We start from the raw sequence: 19398 nt of genomic DNA on the forward strand, positions 1-19398 counted from the left end.
AATAATGCATTACTCACACCATTTTTACCTATTCTTTTTCTAAATAAATTTTCCAGTAGGTTAGGTGTTTATGATTCCATACTTCTAAAAATGAAAGTGACACTAAAGGTATTTTTAGGTCCGGGTAAGTGTTGCCCTTTAGCAGGAAGCTGTCCACACTATCCAGTACGTACTTTAACACCCTATCTTCGTAATCTGACAGCTTGCTGTTTTACTGTCAAAGTGAAAAAAGCTATTTTTACAAATCAGAATTAGAAAATAGATTTTAATACCAATATATAACAGCTTCCTTTGCCTCCCCCCCCCCCCCCCCCCCCGGTATTAAAAACAGTAGTACTTGCTCTTAAATGTTGAGATTCTCTGTCTGGCCATATATTCATTAGCAGGGTTCATGAATCAACACACAACTTAAGCAGTGAAATTAGGGTAGCGTCACAAATTGAGCACTCCTTTCACTTTAACTACATACAGGAGCATTTCTGTGCTTTGAGTTTAAAAATATACATCAGTACATCAGATAAAACTTACAACCTTAGGTGTCAAGTAGCAAGTGCTGTCAGGATCTTTAAAAAAAGCAAGAACAACTTGAAAACATTAAGTAGCTATGAGCATAAGCTTGGTACTGTGGCATAATGGATACCATATAAAGGATATTAACGATTTTTAAGGAAGGAGGTATTTTTCCCTCCCCATCCAGTACTGCAAACAGTACACCCAGCTCCTCTTTCATGAACCTGTGACATGGAATTTATTGTCCCTGCCTTTCCGGTTTGTAATAAACCATAGCTTAGGTAAAAATAGTAACAATAAACCATAGCAGAGGTAATACTAAAAAAAAAATCACATCCAATTCAGACACTGAAGGAGGCTGTAGTCAGCATTTCAGAGGTTTGACTGAAGGAAACAAAATCTTTTCAAGTCAAAGTTCTATCACTTCTAAGGGTAGGACTGGTTTACACTATTTCAGCTTGATTTACCTTGCACTTTAAAAAAAAAAAAAAAGTAATTCATCCTCTTTGTTTATAACTGAGGAGGTCCATTTAAAAGGTGCAATTGTAGAAAGCCCTGACTATCCTGATGTGCTTTATTTCTATCGGGTTTTGGATATAAAATTCTGAATTATTATAAAAGCAAAGATACTGAAAAGCTTGTATTATAGTTGAAGCATGAACTTTATGAGATTGCTTATGACCCTCTGCCCTTTCAGCAGAAAAGCTTCTTCCAAATCTGGTAAGCATGAAATGGTTCTTTAAATACAGCTTCTCCCTCTTCATCCATGAAGGCTATATGGCTTTCTTGCCATCTCTTGTATCTATACTTGAAACCAGTATTTGTTTATGTATGTTTATTATCTATAGGGTAGAACTTGCTTTCCATATTCTTTGAATAGGTTCACATCTCCAGTACCCAAACAAATTCCTTCCCATCTATGGAGGCACTAACCTGACCCATTTCAGACCCATGCCTCTAAATGAGATGAATCGCTATCAAGACACTTGTTTCTCTGGAGTATGCTAGGGAAACCCATTACAGTGAGGTGTGACAATACAGATGACAAGAAGGGAGAGACCAGTTTCACTCAGTGTCTTCAGAAAGATACAATAACAAAGACCACATAACCAACTAAACTAATTTTTAAATAAAAGAGAACAGAAGCATGCTTTAACTATGATCAGAGCTTTTCAGCATCTTTGCTTTATAATTCAGAATTTTCTATCCAGTATTAAAATATCCAATAGTATCAACATATTTATATCCAATATTGTAATTCAGAATTTATGTCCAAAAAATAATGGTAATACAACAAAAGTCAAGATAGTCAGGAAGCAAGAAGCATCTGTATCTTTCCACATCTCACCTTCTAAATGGACAATGACTTAGCCAAGCCATCCAAGCTGGCACTAAAAGCCCCAAAAACTAATCCCACCCAACCTTTTTTCCTCACTGTAAAACTCAGTGCCAACTGCCAGCCAAATACCAAGTCAATGACTATTGAACTTTAATCCATACCTGCTTGCTGGAACACTTTTGGGCAGTAGGCCACCACCCTGAGAAATTGGAAAAATTTTGGACACTGCAAGCAACCTACATGCACAGCAATTGAGGACAGCTATGAAACGAAACACAGACAAGAATTTGAGTTGTGCATGTGGAGCAGGTCCTGCGAATGATGGTTCTTTCTGCTCTTCTCCCTGATGTCAACTCTGCAACTTTCATGACAGCATTTAAAAGGCTGGCACTGAAGTACTAAATTAAAAACCTGATATTTGCTTCAGCAGCTATCTTTTCTTTGTAAGAAATATACTCCTCAAAACGCTGATCGCATTGCAGGTACTAACTGATAAATTCTTAGTCTCGCTGCCACACCACTTCAGAAATCAGGTTTTTCTAAATACAGCATTCTTATGTTCAGCCATTTCACTATGGAAGTTGTGCTTGGCTCCAGGGCTCTTATCATTGGCAAGAAAACTGCTGTCAAGAACCAAAGAAAACAAACTGATTTAAGCACGCACTTTTTCCTAGTGCTTAAGTCTTTGTAGATGGCAATAAACAAGACTACAACTGAAATACTTGTTCAAAGTTTAGAAGCAATGCAAACAGCATATATTCTGTTGATGGATACTTAAATTTGTCTGCATTACAAGAATGGAAGGGAAGAGTTTTAATAATTGCCCATTAGCTATTACTGCAATATTCATGGCCTCTTTTTGGCACAGAATGCTATCAAGGAAGCTCAGAAGATCACTCTGTACTTTTAAAGATATGCACTAAACAAACGGCAGGAAGAAAACTACAGCGCAAGTTAAAGGAAGCCATACAAACATGATCAACTTACCAGTATTCTCTGGCATAGAAGCTTGATCGGTATTTCTCTCCTTCTTAAAGGAAATATTTCCAAATTGTAGCACTGAAGATACCACTTTCAGCATTGCTGCGTTAACAGAAGACATATGCAACAGTTTAATTCAAGAGGGCTCAGCTTAAATTTTTCTTCTGTTACTTGTGTCACTTTCCTTCCAAATTCAAAGTATGAGTTCAGAAAGGAAATAAAGTTTGTACTGTACTTTTTGGGCAAATGGCTTTAATTCAACTCTAGCTCATGTTAAGCAAACATTTGCTGCAGGCTGTCAAGACACCAAAGCAACATTAAATTTATGACATTAAATTAGCAAGTGTGTGTGCAAGAGAAAAAAGTATACTTTAAAGATCCAAAAGGCTCAATAACTTACACAAGATCTCATCATGTGAAAATCCCATGATATGCATGGCTTCCATAGTCTCCTGAAAGTTATCCTTGTCTTGTTGCCCAGGAATAGGGATGTATCCATTAGATAAAAATCTGTAATTGTTAAATCCTTCAAGCAGCAAGTCAGCTGTATTGGGGGGAAGGGGAAAAGAGAAAAATAAGCTAAAAAATGCTGTTCACACCCACCTGTACTCTCTTCTCACTAAATGCACAAACTATGCTTCACAAAATCAGTTCCTCAAATATGGCTACAAGCCATTATACCAGCTTCAGAAACTCTAAAAATATGAGTGTACCTTAGAAGGCGAAGCCAGATTCCCAGAATCCCTATCCGTAGCAACCTACATTAGCTCTTTAATGCATTAAGCCTGTAAACAGAACATTACCCAACTCAGATCCAGCATAATCTCAAATCCTTATTTGCAATATCCTAAAAGAAGTATCTCTATTGAAAGGTAACAGACACAGACAGAAATGGAGTTAGGTATTGATGATGACCACATCAAGAATGCTAAACACCAGTTTATCTAATACAGGAGGAAAAAGACTGGATCAATTCTCTGAAGTCTGTACCTTCATATAGTTTCACTTATCACAACCTAACAGAAATTCCCAGCTACCGAGGGGACAAGGGCGGGGGGCGGGGGGAGAGAAGAAGATAACCAACATAGTGCTGCAATGGCTGAAGAAAGCCTCAGGGTTTCATTACGTTTTGGTAAAATGGCTGCTTTTCTACCCAGTTTGAAGGCATGGTCTAGAAGAGATATGGCTGTCACTGCTAACCAGGTTTGTTATTTATCAGCTGGGAGCACTGCACTTTCAATCCAGTGACTCCCAGCCAGAGACTGTCCAAACTGGACTTTGTCATGTAGGAGCCGTTTGCGTGAAATGTATGTTGTCAAGCAACCATTGCATGATAAAACACAGAAGTTATTTCAAAACAAAGCCACCTGGCTTTTCATTCTTCTTTTAAAACCTCACTGTTTCAAGACCAAACAATAGTTCAAACGTGACTGTGTTAATACTGAAATAACAAACACAGCATGCAGAAGCAACAGGTTTACAAAATGAGATTCTCAACTTACACTTCAGGTGTTCTCCTGCTCCAGCTAGTAGTTGATAGAAGATATGAAATGTCCGCTCATCTTTAGCCTGACGAACAGCACGAGACTTTTCCAACAAGTCTGATTATAACTAGTCAAGGATGTTCTACAATTTTTGTTTAAAAATGTCCAATGCAAACAAAACTTTCAAAGCAGGCTACATAATGACTTTAAGACCAAATGGAACTTTTAATAGTAATAACAGGACTATGTCCAATACGAACTTTCAGTAACTTTAAATAAGAGATTTCAAATTCAGACTGGTAGAAGCCCACATCTAATTTCAAAATCATTTCTTGGATGTTGACTGCATTTCCCTGCTACATGCAGCTGACAATTGTCTGTAATGGATCAGCTGAGGTTTAAGTGAGAGGGGGAGCTGGCCATTCTTTTTCAATCACTACTTCTGTTAAGGTTCTTGCTGACCTCTTAATACCAAAAACCCAGCAGCTCCTGAACTCAAAAGTACTTTATCATCTGAAGTACATTTATCATTTCTTTCAAGCATTGCATTTCTACATACAATCTGCACTGCCTTCAAACAGCTCCCAAATTCAACTTGTGCAACAGATAGTGTCTAATACGCTGCCATAAGCTGTAATGTTATTTAAGTTTTTATTTCTTGATATTCCATATATTAAAACAAATATGGGACAGGGATTTGAAATGGCACAGATTACAAGCAAGGATGAGTTCTTGTGAAGAAGAAAAAAATTCCCTAAGCGTTAAGTCCTCTTGTTTTCACAAAGCTCTAGGCAAAACAATTCACCTGAACTTTCATAGAAGCAAAAACTGCCTTCACTCCTGTGCTGTATAAACATTCAATGCACTTAAAATTAAGCAGTTTAACTCACAGCAATAGAATGAAAGCTTAACTTCAACATTGTTTATGATTAATACTCACATAATATTGTTTACCAAGACTTCCAATTTCATAGTTTTATGACCACCCTATTGCTATTCCCCCAGAAAACAGGCTAAACAAACTAAAAAAAAAAACCCCAAACATTACACACACATTATTTTTAGTATAAAGAAAACAACTTTAGAGAAGGGCTTTCAGTGCAAGTATTTTTACGTGTTCTTACACAATCATAAATAAAAAACGAACCTTAAAGCTAAAACTGAATTAGGCTTCAGTATTAATTGCTAGTAGGTCTTGTGTTACTGAGCCTACACTGGTATCTAAAAGACCTAAGAAAACAGAAGGTGTCCCAGCACTTCCAGCTCTATCACTTTATAATGAGCATCACCTCCCTCCAGGCAGGGAGCTGCTTCTGCAGTGCTGACGAGTGCAAAAGCAAGCTTTGGCACAACACAGTAGCTCAACTTCTGATTAGGAAGGGTTGGTTTTTTTTATTTTCCAGAAATGTTCATAAAGCAAGCACACTTTAAATGGTTTCCTTATTTAACATACCCTGTCTTTAAGACTAGTCTGAAAATCCAGCAGATTTCAAAGTGCTAAATTTTAGAGTATCTGATTTCTAAGCAGGAGGAAGTACACTGACTTTGTGGTATTTGATCAGCTATTTTGAAACAAAGGAAGAGATGGATGTTGTCAAAGGAATGTAGAAATGTGGTAACCTTTCACTGCATTCCAATGAATTCTAGGATTAGAAGCAAAACAATCGGGGAAACTTGCACTTTACAATGATGTGGCATGAAGTAGGATACATGTCTCAATGTTGGCCCCAACAATATAACCAGTAACATCAAAGTTAATCCTAATGAACTTGCCCTGCAAAGAAAAAGAGATTTTTTTTTAATTACTAATTTTTTATTAAGACAACAATGCTGTCTATATAAAAACATAATCCTACTTCCCTTCATGTAACAAGCATTTCACACAAGTTCAAATTAAATCTTTTCTCTTCAATGTGCTCAGCCATCATTTCAATGGAATATGTTATACTGCACACACACACACTTTCTAAAGATTAAAGAACTAGTATTCTAGATATGTTTGTAATCCATACTTACGAAAAACTTTTCTGAAAGTGAAGCTCAATTTCTCGCACTGACAAACCATGCTGTCTAAGGTTGATAGCAACACTGAGATTTTAAGTGCACATATTTCTATAGCAAGCTTATTGGTGCCTAAAGGTGCTTTATCTGCAGCAATCCTGAATCTCAGTGTACTGCCCAGCCCAGCCTATCACACTTCTACTTCTGTTTCCAAAACCAGGATGGCTATCTGCATGGCCTCTCTTCTAGCAGTTGGTTAAAAAAGGACTAAGAGAAAAAAACATACCCATTCCTTCCATGTACATCTCCTTTTTTCCAAAGGACCAAATAAAGAGCACACTTCCCACATGTAGAGCAGCTCTTGCAAAGAAAGTGGTTGCAAGTGGATATATTATACCAGTTTTAAGCCACATCAGTTCCCCAATCTGATTTGTCACTTGGCTAGGAACATTCCCAACAGGACAACAGGCTCTGGCTTAGAGTTGGACCACTTCTAACAGCACCATTACTGTATTTCAAGTTTGTGCTCATGAAACTGTTAGGTATTCCCCTGGTTGCAAACATGTAAAGAAACCAGTGGGAACACCCCATGACTACACTGGGATCTCCATTTTCATTCCGTCCAGCATCTACAGTCCTCTATCCACATACAAACAGGTTTTGGAGTTCTGGGAGCATCACAGCAGTTTTCTAACAACTGTCTAAATGCTGCTTTTGACAGTACGTACACAAAGCCACCTACTAATATCTTCTGCGGAGGCCTTCTGAAAGCACTTTTACCATCAGTATCCAAATCTTCACTTATCTCAAGTCTGACTGATTAGTGCTATTATTATGTTAAAGTGAATTCCTGTTTGGCAGATCCATTCAGCTCAGGGACTGTACTGTTAAATATTCGACTCTCTAAGCTCGTAGAATATATGTATTCTAGCAATGACCTGACCTAGTAAGCGTATACTGGGGGGTATATTGCCATGCTGCAGACTTATGCTGGAACAAGTCACTGCAATCATGTGAGCTATTGCAACTTCTTACCCGAATATCCTACCCTTCTCGACTTCCCTGATAAAGCCCATTCACGTGAAAAAGATTTGTGTGCACAAGAGTGATCAAGTTTCTGCCCCCAACCACACCAGTGAATCCAGAGAAAGGTACAACCTACCTACCAGCCTTATGTCAGTCTCAGAGCAAAGCAACTGCTCCGTGAATGTGGTTGTACAACTTCAACTCAAAGTGATTTCTCCAAGTTTCAAGAAAAATGGTGGAATACTTTAAGTTAGCTTCAATGGTCACTCCCTACTGCTTAATCTGCAGTTTAGCTGAAAAGCCAGTGGCACCAAAACGACCATGCCAAGGAATAAGGCTTGTTTTCAAGCATGCCCTGTCGGGGACCAGCATCCAAACTCAGATTGCTGAGTATGAAGAAACAGAACACTCTAAAGCTCAGCTTGTAACTGAAGCATTATACTTTTTTATCAGTAACTAGTCCAGAAATCTACATTTAACTGTCACAAAGAATGAACTGACATTTTACTGAAATTCAGCCAACAGACTAGATACAATGCATGTGTCAGCACTAGCATGTCAAGAATGGCAGCTGACAACTTTTTACCCAGAACATGTACCACAGAGCCTTCTTAGAATGACATGGCTTGAATTTGCCATTTTACATGTGAAAACAAACATGAAGTATTACATAAGGTCTAGTCAGTGCCTTCTTCTGATATAATTCAGAATCGCTTTACTCTGTTTAATCCTTAAAAGTTATGTAATTTCTGCTGTCAAGTTACCAGTTCCATGAACAAAAATAATTGAGAGGGAATGCAGTCATTAAACGAGCTGACACATCAGAAGAGGGGACCCACACACTCTATGCTTCAAAGTTCAGTCATCACTGAAGCCTATACTAGAGAGGTGACTTACCTAGTTCATCTTCTTAAAAGCAAAATATTAATACATCCTTTTAGCTAGCACTGGCAAATCTTGCTATGAAATCTTTAATTTATCAGTTAGAGACTGTAGTGGTGGTCATCTAACAACTGAATTCTGTTTACACTATCATTATAGCACTAAGTACATGGCTTTGTAAAAACCACATCAGAAGGAAGCACTTAGCTCTGCAATATGAACCCAGCAAGCCCACTCTCCTATCTACTGCAAGCTATAGACTTTATTTCCTGAAACACAAGAGAACACTGCCTTTGGTAGAAGAAAAAAGAAAAAAAAAAAATATGATTTGACACTAGCCTCATTTCAGTCCTGCCTGGCATAACAGGCTGGCACCCTCACGCTGCATGGCAAAGACTGTCAAACCTATATGGGCTGAACAACAGCACTTCTCACTTTGTGGGAGGATATATATTTTTTAAGTCAGGTTTTAAAATGTTTGTTACTAAAAATTATTTTTTCTGCATGAGATGACACCATCTGGAGTGCATTATACTTGCTCCTTTATAAAAATAGAGCTGGAGCCATCTGAGTGATTATGTTCATGATGGCAACGCAGACTTCAATATAATACAAACCAGATGCTAACATCTTTTAGGAAAAAAGTATCCTCATTAAATTAGTACAATCTTTGATGGATTCAAGACGTGTAACAAAGTAGAATTATTGCGCAGTGAAACCTGCTGATATTATAAATCCTACGCCCAACACATATAAGCATCAAGCAATACTGTAAATAATGTAGCTATAAAATTATCAAAGTTGAATTTCTACAGTACTCTGTTCTCCCTTCTTGATTGAAAAGGCTATTTAAAGGATTTAGTCATACAGTTTTCCAGAGTCCTTATCACTAGAGCCGAGTTCATATATTATAAATCCAAGCAACTGTTGAAACATCGAGGCAGCCAAGAAATCTTTCATTTGTTCTGTAAATTTTAGTTTCATTCTCACAAGAAAAAAGATTTAATACCTCCTATACAGTTTTAAAGTTGTATTAAAACCATCTTTCCCCTGAAACAGGGGATGGCTTTTTTTTCCACCTTCAAAGGAAAGGAAGTTTTAAGAAGTGGTAAATAGCTATTCACCCCAAGTTCCATCACTGTTTTTAAAATAATGGATCACATCAAAAGCAGTTATCTGCCACCAAAACAGTATGTGAATAGAAGGCACTGACCCAACAAAAACATCAGCCAGCTACAAGAGTGCCCAACACCTTGAATTAAGTCATACTGTCTTTTTGACTTTCTTTCAGTAAACCAGTCAGACAGAAGGGCATGGGAATTTAGAGAGATTTTTATATGCAAGTTTTGTGCTTTTTTTAAAAATTGAGGATGTTCTCTCTAAACCAATGAATTGGTAAAGTCATAGCTATTGACAAGGCAGCTACATATTTAGCCAAATTCTATGTTGTTGCCATATTCCTTCATACTTTATAGTAGTTCACCAGTAATTTGTGCACACAAGCCACAGTTTAACCTCTACGGCATAGGTATATTTGTTATACTATGAGCACTACTGTCAGTTCAAAGATGGCTGAAGTTAGAAACTGGATGAAATTAAAGCAAGTTCTGCCAAAAGCCAGTGAGGATGCATCTTCAGTGACCCCAACACAACGCAGAAAGCATTGTAAGAGAACCTGAATTCATGGAGGAAAAAGAAAAAAGAAAGCTTCTGATACTAATTAGATAAATTGATAAAAGGGAATTTCTCCATAAACACTAATCAAGATTTACAGACTCTAAATAGAAAAGGAGTAACTCACAAAGCGGGAGGAGTTGTCATTTTTCACTGTCTTTGCATTCCCAAAGGATTCCAGAATGGGATTCGCCTGAAGAAGCTGACGTTCCAGCTCCCCCTAAAAACCACACAAACAGAAAAATAAACAGACTTAAGCACAGTGCACGTGTGATCAAGGCTTCCTACATTCTGCTTCTTCCTGACAGTTATTTTACCCAGGTTGTGGCAGTGATACCACCTTCAGAAGGGGGTTATTGTTTTTCCCCTCACTTCTAAATCCGCTGATAGTTTCCTCCATCCAGTGAAGAACGTGTTTTGGGGTTTTGTTTTTTTGTTGTTTTGTGGTTTGGTTTTTTTTTGGTTTTTTTTTTTTTTTTTAAACACACACATACACACACAAACAGAGCAGTGATCAAATAGGACTTAATGGACGTTGAAAAATCATTGAACATGGAAAAGAAAATTCACATTTAGGGCTAATGAAATAAGGCACAGACTCCAAGTACTTAAGAGGAAAAACTAATTTAACTGTTTTAAGATTTTAGTGCAAAGTTATTCTTAAACTTCATGTTTAGTGATTTGACAATACAGCTACTTTGGAATACCCATTTTCAAACTTACTTTCAAATCAGTGAAATACTCTCAATCAGCCAGACATTCATATCATTGCAACATCTCTGACCTGAAAGCACTCAAGAAGCATGCCAGAATGGCATAGTGGGAACTGAGCAACACCAAATACAAAGATCGTCTTCAACTTGCTCAATTCAGTCAACATTGCTCAGTATGTTTAATGCATTTTTTAAACGCTTAAGTTCAAGCCAATGGATGTAGAAATTAAAGTACTTATCTTAAGGAAACCGCACAACAGCTTTTACAATTGCTGTCCATGAGGATGTCTGGTAACAAAAAAAAGTCTGTGCTGCTTCCATAAGCCCAGGAGACATGTATGTACATAGAAAAATATGATATTGTCTTCCTGCTCTGAAGGATGGTTTTACCAAAAAAAAAAAAAAAAAAAAAGTGAAGCTGTCTGGAATGTAGTCTCAAGAACTGACATTTGTGTTCACAAACCTGCTTTTTCCAATTACTTGTAGTATAAATGAATAAAGGTCCCAGACTGAGCATCAAAGAATGGGAAACGTAAGTCTCTTAAGGCTTGCACATGAGGTAAATTCTTACACAGGAGTTTTTAAAATTCACTAGTTAACACCTAAATGAGGCTTTTATTTGTATACTGAAATGTATGTCAAGTCCTCCTGGAAACGAATAGTGGCTCATTCTTTAATGTGACCTCAAGTTATCTGCTCAAAACTTGTTTACTTCTGAATATATTCCCTTTGGGACTACATATTCTCTCTATTCTGAAGTAACTAAAGAAGAAATAAATGTGCGAGTCAGCCTAGAGCACACTAAAACTACTCAGGCCACAGTTCCTACGCACTATATGTTAGGTCTGCCAATATTACAGTTCTCATGAGCACTTTTAAGTTGACAAAAAAAATCCACAATTGGAGAAAAACTAGATACCTGTTATAACCACTATATGCACATCTGTGATTTATATTCTGAAAGTTTCCTATGTAAACGTATCAGCTAGTGGGAAAGCATTTCCTTACACCATTCCTCCCATTCCCCTCTCCCAACCATGCTGTCAGCTCCTGCTAAGACACCAAGTATAAAAATGAGAAGCTTGCTTACCATGCTGTACACAGCTTGAAATAAACCACATTACGTATATTAAACGCAGCAAGCATGTCACAGCTTACATTTCAAGTTCTAGCTATTCTGGAAAAGAAAGCACACTGACTTCAAAATTTGACTTCTCCACAGAACTTCACTGTGCCACTTGAAAGCATCTCACTGCAGGCACGCTTCGTCCATGCTTTGAAGTGCTTCTGTGTACCATAACCTTAATTTGGTTTTGTGCAAAGGAACTTCTGCAACGCATCATAAAATAATTTTACTCAAGTTCTCCAACTGAATGCAAAAAGTTCTTAGTAGCTCATTTTTACGATCACCTCTGAGGATTTGAAGAAAACACTCAGTTGGGTCCTCAGATGTGGGTGAAAGCCGTGAGAACAGAGTGCTCACAGCCTAGCCAGCCTCTGTGGTTTGCACTCGGCAAGTAGACTTGTCATAGCCATCACTAAGAAACAGCAAACCTCTCACACTATGTTAAACTGCTTCTGATTTAGTAACTTTCCTTTTTAGATGGACTGCTTTACAGCCAAAAACCAATTCTCTTTTTTAGAAGCGTTCAGCATTTGGGAAAGAGTGTAAATTTGGCCTATAGGCATATCTCCTGCATAGTCATGTAAACAGAACTTGGAAAAAGCAGTATCGCAGTATTGTGGAAAAAGTGAAGTCATGCAATATTTCATGCAGGTCAACATTAAGATAAGGACAGGTTATTGTCTCAGTTTCAGAAAGACCAGCATCCCAGTGATTTGGTTCGTCGTGAAGCCTGGGTGAGGCAGGGAAAATTACATGCTACTCACATACAACAGGGATCCACTCTGTAGTTCAAAATGACATTGAAACAGAAATGTTAATGATTATGGTTTACGCAATATCAACACTTCTGGATTAGCTTGTTTCCACTGATACATTTAAAATGTTTGCCAACAAACAGTTTATTTCAACCCTGACATGCTAACTTGAAGCAAAAGGAGGGTTAAACTAAACACTGCTCCATCTATTTTTGGAACAGAGAAATATTTTAGTAAAAACCCTTCGAATTGACAGAGGTTTGCAAGGAGGGAAGATTAAGTTAAAAACTAAGAATGTCTGTAACTTCTGAAAATGAGACCGTGGGCTCAGACGCATGATTGGGTTACAGAGGTTTAACAAATTACAACACGCTAGCAAAGGCATCACAGCTGTCCATGTGATTTCTTTTTGCTTCCAACATACCAGACCTAACTTGAAGTTTCTTTCATTATTTTCCTTCCCACTACAGTTTAAGTTGCACTACAGTCAGCTTTCAGAAAAATGTAAGGGAAAGAATACAATCGGCTAAACTAACTCATGGTAGCCTCTTCAGTTACCAAGCCTTGGTTACACCATAGGGAGCTGTTGCAAAGCTTTTTCTTTATTAAAAAACTCATACCCATGACAAAGACATCACTTACCATCCCACGTTAGAGAGTGGAGCATTTATCTCGCAAAACACGTGGCAGCAATTGTTTATCTCTTTCCACAGTCTTACCCTCAACTTCCACCTAACCCTCCTCTTTATGCTCCTTCACAAGTACGCTCCATAGCAGTAGGAATACTGCAACTCCTACTCTCATACAAGAAGGCTGTTTAGAACAGACCAATTACTGCTGCCCACGGGAAGAGAGGGATTAGGGGCCCAGGAAACAGGCAGCATGGCGGCTCCAGCCAACCTGAGGAATAAGAGCAGCTGAAGCTCAAATGAGGAAACATTAATTCAGGCAGCAACACTCAAGTGATACCACGTCGCTCACACTACTTATCCTAGAAAGTCAGGGGAAACACTTGATTTCAGGTTATCTGAGAAGCTATAAAAATATTCAGACAAAACAGTATGTTAATCAAAAGAATTTTGTAGTTTCCATTAATCCATCTCTTATTTAGTACTTCAATATTAAGTGTTCTGCACTGTCTCAGCATACTGGAGGTAAGCCAGACAGAGGGTGAACCTCTTGCTTCAGGACAGAGTAACACCACTTTACAATGGTGAAAAGTGCTTTGCAATGCTGAGGAACTAGTAAGCTGTTCGCTAGTCCACTCTCTCAAAGCCAGTTAAATATTTAAAGTCTACTATTAGCTGTATACCTCTACAAGATTTCCCATACGTTATAAATACAAATTGACAGAAAATAGAAGAATATATATCAGTTCGCCTGCATAACTTTAAAAGCATAAAGAAAAACACTTGCCTGATGTTTCACGGGTTTAGGTGATTCGGGCTGTTCATTGCAAACAAACAAATGCATATGTTAGCAAGCAAGCATTCCAGCTGTAAGTTATATCCCAAATTATTAAATGTCAGTAGGTTTAGGTTAACTATATACTCACTTCATAGAAACTGTTCAAATTAATTTTAGAAAAGTTATTTGCATGTGCAAAATACTAAAACTTGTGTTTATGCAAAAGACTAATTCCAAATAAAACTCAAGATGACAGCTGGACCTTGAGCAGCAAGGAAAAAGGGCAACAGTTTAATTAGTTGTGCACTGCTTTCCACAGTTTTCCCAAACAATAACAAAAAATAAACCCACAACACCAAGCAACTTTCTCTACAGCCTTAGTCACTGCAAAGTGGTTTTGTATGGATAAGATGATCATTATTCTTCAAAAATAAAAAAAGGTTATGAAAGAACCAACAGGAAAACAATACTTGAGGAGTTTGGGGTTTTGTTTTTGCACTGTACTTCAACTATTTAAGAAATGCAAACCTGCAATCAAGACAAAAGTTTTGTTTCTTTCTTTCAAGAATGATCATCCACTTGAGAAGCAGTAAAATTTTAACAAACTGGAAGATCTTCAAATTTTGTCAGGAAGAAGGGTAAAAGGAAAATGAATGTAATAAGGTAAAACAAAACCCCCTCAAAATTAGAATTTGCACAGTTTCTGCAGAAATGCAGAAATTTTCTATTTCATTATTATTTCCTTGGCTCAGTCTGCAAGTTTAATAATCTTGAGCTTCACATCAGAGAGCTTAGGGGGAAAATATTGTGGTGAAACACACACACCAAAAAATTTTCATACCAAGCCAGATGCACACTTCCTCCATTTATGTCTATTATTTTAAACAACTAGCACTGTTTTAGTGCAGAATAACAGATTTTGACAGAGGTCTGCAGAGCAGCTGGCAAAGGTGTGGCTTATTCAGCTAAGTGATGTGAATTTTGCAAAGCAGCATCATACCTACTCGGAAAACAACTCGGGCATCTAAAAAAATGTTAACTGTTTCAGCATGAAGCTACCCCTCCTTCTGTAATCACTGGAGAAGGATAGGTAGACCTAGGAGACATTTCATTTGCTTATCTTAAGACAAGATTAACTAATCTCTTGGGGTATCCATTTCTGTCCGCAGTAGAAACAGAACCAAGCATAATCAGACACATGTAACTTCCCTGTGTTTAAATTAGGGCATGTAAAGCCCATCTGGGAAATCCTCACTAAGGGGAACTTTAGCCTGAGCAAGCCTACCTAAGATCCTGTACTTCAAACCCAATTATGTTTCTTTTGAAGTGAATAAAACAAATAATTTCACTATTTAGTGAAATTACTTTTTAGTGAAAGTACAAAGGCAAATGCAGTTAGTGAAAGGAATCATTAACCTGAAAGTACCAGTAATTATTTCTGAAGCTTAAAATGGCACCACCATGAAAGCTGGATTGTAGTGAAATTAGAGGGGATTTAGGGTGGGAAGGCTTTGGGGAGAGAAGAAGTGAATAAAAGACTAATTCTGTTCATCTGAACTAGAGGTACATAGTACCAGGATGACTGGAAGTGGAGACAGCAGTGGTGGATGGATGCAGTTCTTTATAGAACTTAACTACTTCACATACCAGCATGATTGAAAACATCTGCTGATTTCATGTATTTGACCATGAACAGCAGTCCAGGTATTTCCATAGTCTACAAGTACAGCTAAGAGCACCCCCCAACCTCAGGCAGCCTGTAGAACATGCAAGTTCATGGCAATCCCTGGGCAGTAAAGTGACAAGCAGCACTCTTCCTTCTTTTGAAAGCCATGTATGCATTTTTTTATTACTATTTTTAATTATTTCTGTATTTTGCACTGTCTTCCATCCCCATCCAAAACCACAAAGTTCATAAACTAAAGCAGAACCCAAGAGTCAGAATTAAGATTCACTTCTTAACCATATTAAAGCAACTCTCTAACACATCCATTAACAACGCTATTTCATTGTTCTTTTCTCTCATTTCTACCTCACTTAGTACACAGGGGAGTGATGAGCCACAAAGCTAAGCAGTTTAGAAGTCTCCTTTTCTTCCCTACCTTCCTTGCTCAACCTGTTCAAAATCCTCTCTAGACCCATCAGTCTCCTCCCCACGCTCACCAATTCCTTGTCCTTGTTCTCTTCCTCTCCTTTTATTCTAAATATCCCTTTCTCTACAACCTCCTGAGCCTACAGAAGAATAATTGAGAGTAAAGGTGAGAGAGTCTCCTTTGTGTGGCCTAGGAGCATGGGATAGTTTACCAGACCAGCAGATACCAGTGTGGGTCAGCTTTAGTCTGAGATGCCCAAGCTAAAGCACAATTGTTGTCATTATAAAGCTGGTCCACACATGGCATGGTTAACAACTGAATAAAGCACAATATGCTTGGCACAGGAAAAATATTCAGATTTACCAGCAAAGTTCTTAACACTAGCACCCCAACCCCCCAAATTCTTTAGAGCTCAAATTTGTTGGTTGTGAAGCTAAGGCTTTCAGTTATTTACAACAGATAATTTCCATCTTCTCTCCCTTGCTACACGCCAACTAGGATCAGTTCTGACTCTCAATCAAGCACACTACAGACAAGGATTCAGGCTCACTTTCATCCCACCTTCAGTCTTGAGAAAAGCTCATGTTTATAACTCACTGCCAAGTACTTCTCCCTCCCCTCCATTACTTGGCTCTACAAAGCGCAGCCTCTATTCCTAATTTAAGGGACTACCCTAGTCTCACCTAGCTCTGCCAAGTCCCACAATTACTAAAGCTCTATATTTTTACCACCACCACCTACCCACACTTCCTAGCACAATGCCCAAGACAATACCTTTAACATTCCTCGGGATTAAACAGGAAATGAGACAGTGGGGCTACAGATTCAAACACTCAAAAATTAGGAAATGCTAGTATTAAGGTTGTTCAGTGCTGTAATTCCACTCTCTGTGGTTGCCATGTGTTACTGACTCCATTCCCCACTGGATCCCTGTCTGAGGATGAGATGCCAAGGGCTATGCAGGACTCCTCTGTAGGCACACAGTCACTAGCTATTAGGAAAGAGGGCCGTTGGGAAAGAAAAGTCTCATGAACAAGAAGCTGAATGCCAAACGTGATGCAGCTGTCCAAGGGATGGGTAGAGCTCCTACGTGATGCTCCTCGCATAAGCCAAACATTTCACAATCAGCACTGCTGGAGAATGTATTTGGTGAGCATCTGTGACATGGCAGAACATCAGTGCTACTCTGGCCACGGCCTGATGTGTCAAACTCGGGTCTACATTTGTTTGTAATACTTTTACAGCACTCCGTCAGGCAAAACAGACAAAGTTAACCCTAGACTTCAGAACAGTGCTGGGAAGATAATTATTCATTCATCAGCATACAAATCGCACCACTAAAAAAAACAAACGCATGCAGCATGCAGAACAGTCTTAGTAATTTGCATGTCACTGATAATTATTTGTAACAGGATGGATAAAAATAAATCCATGACTAGCAGTCTATTTTAACAAGCCTATTTAGCATCCTCTCTGTGCACAGGATAATGCAAAGGTTGTACAGATGGGTACTATGGATCACCACCAGCCCTCTACAGTTCTTTAACGAATATTAGGGCTGCATATGTAACCCCAATTCAAAGACTTCCTAACTTTTGAGTGTTAGGTGTATATGTTAGACATTCTTTTTTTGCAATATACAGATAAAAATGAATTGTTACAGAACAAGGAAGACTCATTTTTATTTTCAAAACTTTTGCAACCATTTTGGCTGCACAAAATATTCTGCATTTTTCATAAACATATGCTTAATCCAGTGCTTACTATGGTAGTGCATTGAGTGAAGTGCATGATCAAAGTATCAAACTTTTATTCAGGACACTACCTGATTCTTCTTACTATGCCTAAACTATGGTTTACAAAGAATAAAAATTTTTCAGTCTTCATCATGACAGTCATCAATGGTTCATGAAGCAGCTGATTACATCCATCTTCAAAACTGTTTTGAGATGAACACTAATATCCCATTTGACCACAGTGGTAACTAGAGAAGTTAAGTTGCAGTTCAACCAGTGATTTAAATGGCATTAGCCAACACTGCATTAAAAAGAGCAACTCATCCTTCCCTTCACTGACATTTTCCACCTCAGCTCTCCCTTTTCTTTTCTGTGCCTTCACTTCATAGCAGTTATGCAACTATGCAATAAACAATGGAGGAAATCTGATACATTTAAAGCCAGATGGACTTTTTAAGAACACTAGTTTGAGCCTGCATCAGTCTCCAAGTCCAGTGGGTGGCCAAAGGGATTGTTACGACGACAAAGCTCAAAAAGGGGTGCTTCTTTTAGCAAAGGTAGTGGCATAAAGTGCTTATGGAAACACAGCACAAGAAAAGCCAAACAAACACGGAGCAGTTTTTAAACAATCAAAAATAGGGCTTCAAGTAGTTAAACACTGGAACAGATTCGCAGAGAGGCAGCATAATCTCCATTCCTCAAGATTTTCATAACTCAGCTTTACAAGGTCTTGGGCCATGTAGTCTAACTTTGAAGGAAAGCATATTTTGAAAGGAGGCTGGACAAGAGGCTTCCAGAAGTCTCTTTCAACCTGAGGTATTCCAAGTTGTCAATAGTATATTTAGAAGTACTTGGTACAAACTCTGCACAATTCCCTTCTCTGCATAATTCCCTTCTCCCCAAAAAAGCTGTAGGCAATTTTACTCCTATAGAAATTGAAGAAAATGCCAGTTTTGTTCAAGGCTGCACAGCAGTAAAGCCAAGAATATTCATAAATCACAACCTAGACAGAAAACCAATTCTGACAGATGATGTTCTAAACAGCATTCCCCAGAGCCACGTATTCTCCCAACACACAATGCAATGCCATGAACATACACCTAATACTGCTGACACTCCAATCATAAGAAACTTCCTTCTAAGGCCTGCAACTGATATGCACACAACCAGCAGCACACTCAGTCTGCACAATAAATACTTAGACTATTTTTGATCTTTTCTGAGAGATAAACCAGCAACAGTTTGAATAAGTATCAACGCACAAGGTCACATTATTTGCTTTTGATTAGAGCAAAGATTAAAGTTTCCCCATACATTTAACTAGATTTCTCCAAATCCACCTGCAGAGCAATCTTTCCTTCTCTCCCACTTCAAATCTTTGCTTTTTTTTTTTTTTTTTTTTTTTAATTCACAGGTTGGTCAAAAGGCACCTCCTGTTTTTCCAGGAGTTTGAGTCTTAATGTTAAGACATTCAAGAATGTGTCAAGTGCCATGCACTAGAAGTTACAGAAGTTGTTGCTGCTGAATCAGATGATACTGTTTGAAAGCTTCCAATCACCAGAGACACCTGTGGTACTACTGCAGAATGGCAGGTGTATGCCAGTATTGATTACAGCAAGACACTTGCTTGTAGCAAAGGTAAATTAATACTTCACTGCAAAGAGATCCAAG

The 19398-nt window shown here is 38.2% G+C and overlaps 1 protein-coding gene across 3 annotated transcripts in view; it reads right to left on the reverse strand.

Moving 5' to 3' along the window:
* Nucleotides 1-19398, reverse strand: part of MYH10 (myosin heavy chain 10) — a 104398-nt gene that overhangs the window by 33718 nt on the left and 51282 nt on the right. For 2 of the 3 annotated variants that reach the window (XM_069798874.1, XM_069798875.1), the window contains exons 6-11: nucleotides 13908-13937; nucleotides 10025-10117; nucleotides 6025-6088; nucleotides 4333-4431; nucleotides 3231-3374; nucleotides 2837-2932 (exon numbers count right to left, since the gene is read on the reverse strand). In XM_069798874.1, coding sequence (XP_069654975.1) covers nucleotides 2837-2932; nucleotides 3231-3374; nucleotides 4333-4431; nucleotides 6025-6088; nucleotides 10025-10117; nucleotides 13908-13937 — 526 coding nt within the window. The remainder of the gene's footprint in view (nucleotides 1-2836; nucleotides 2933-3230; nucleotides 3375-4332; nucleotides 4432-6024; nucleotides 6089-10024; nucleotides 10118-13907; nucleotides 13938-19398) is intronic. The other variant, XM_069798876.1, reaches the window with a different exon arrangement.

Source organism: Haliaeetus albicilla, chromosome 12 (assembly GCF_947461875.1).
Source record: "Haliaeetus albicilla chromosome 12, bHalAlb1.1, whole genome shotgun sequence".
Classification (NCBI taxonomy): Eukaryota; Metazoa; Chordata; class Aves; order Accipitriformes; family Accipitridae; genus Haliaeetus; species Haliaeetus albicilla.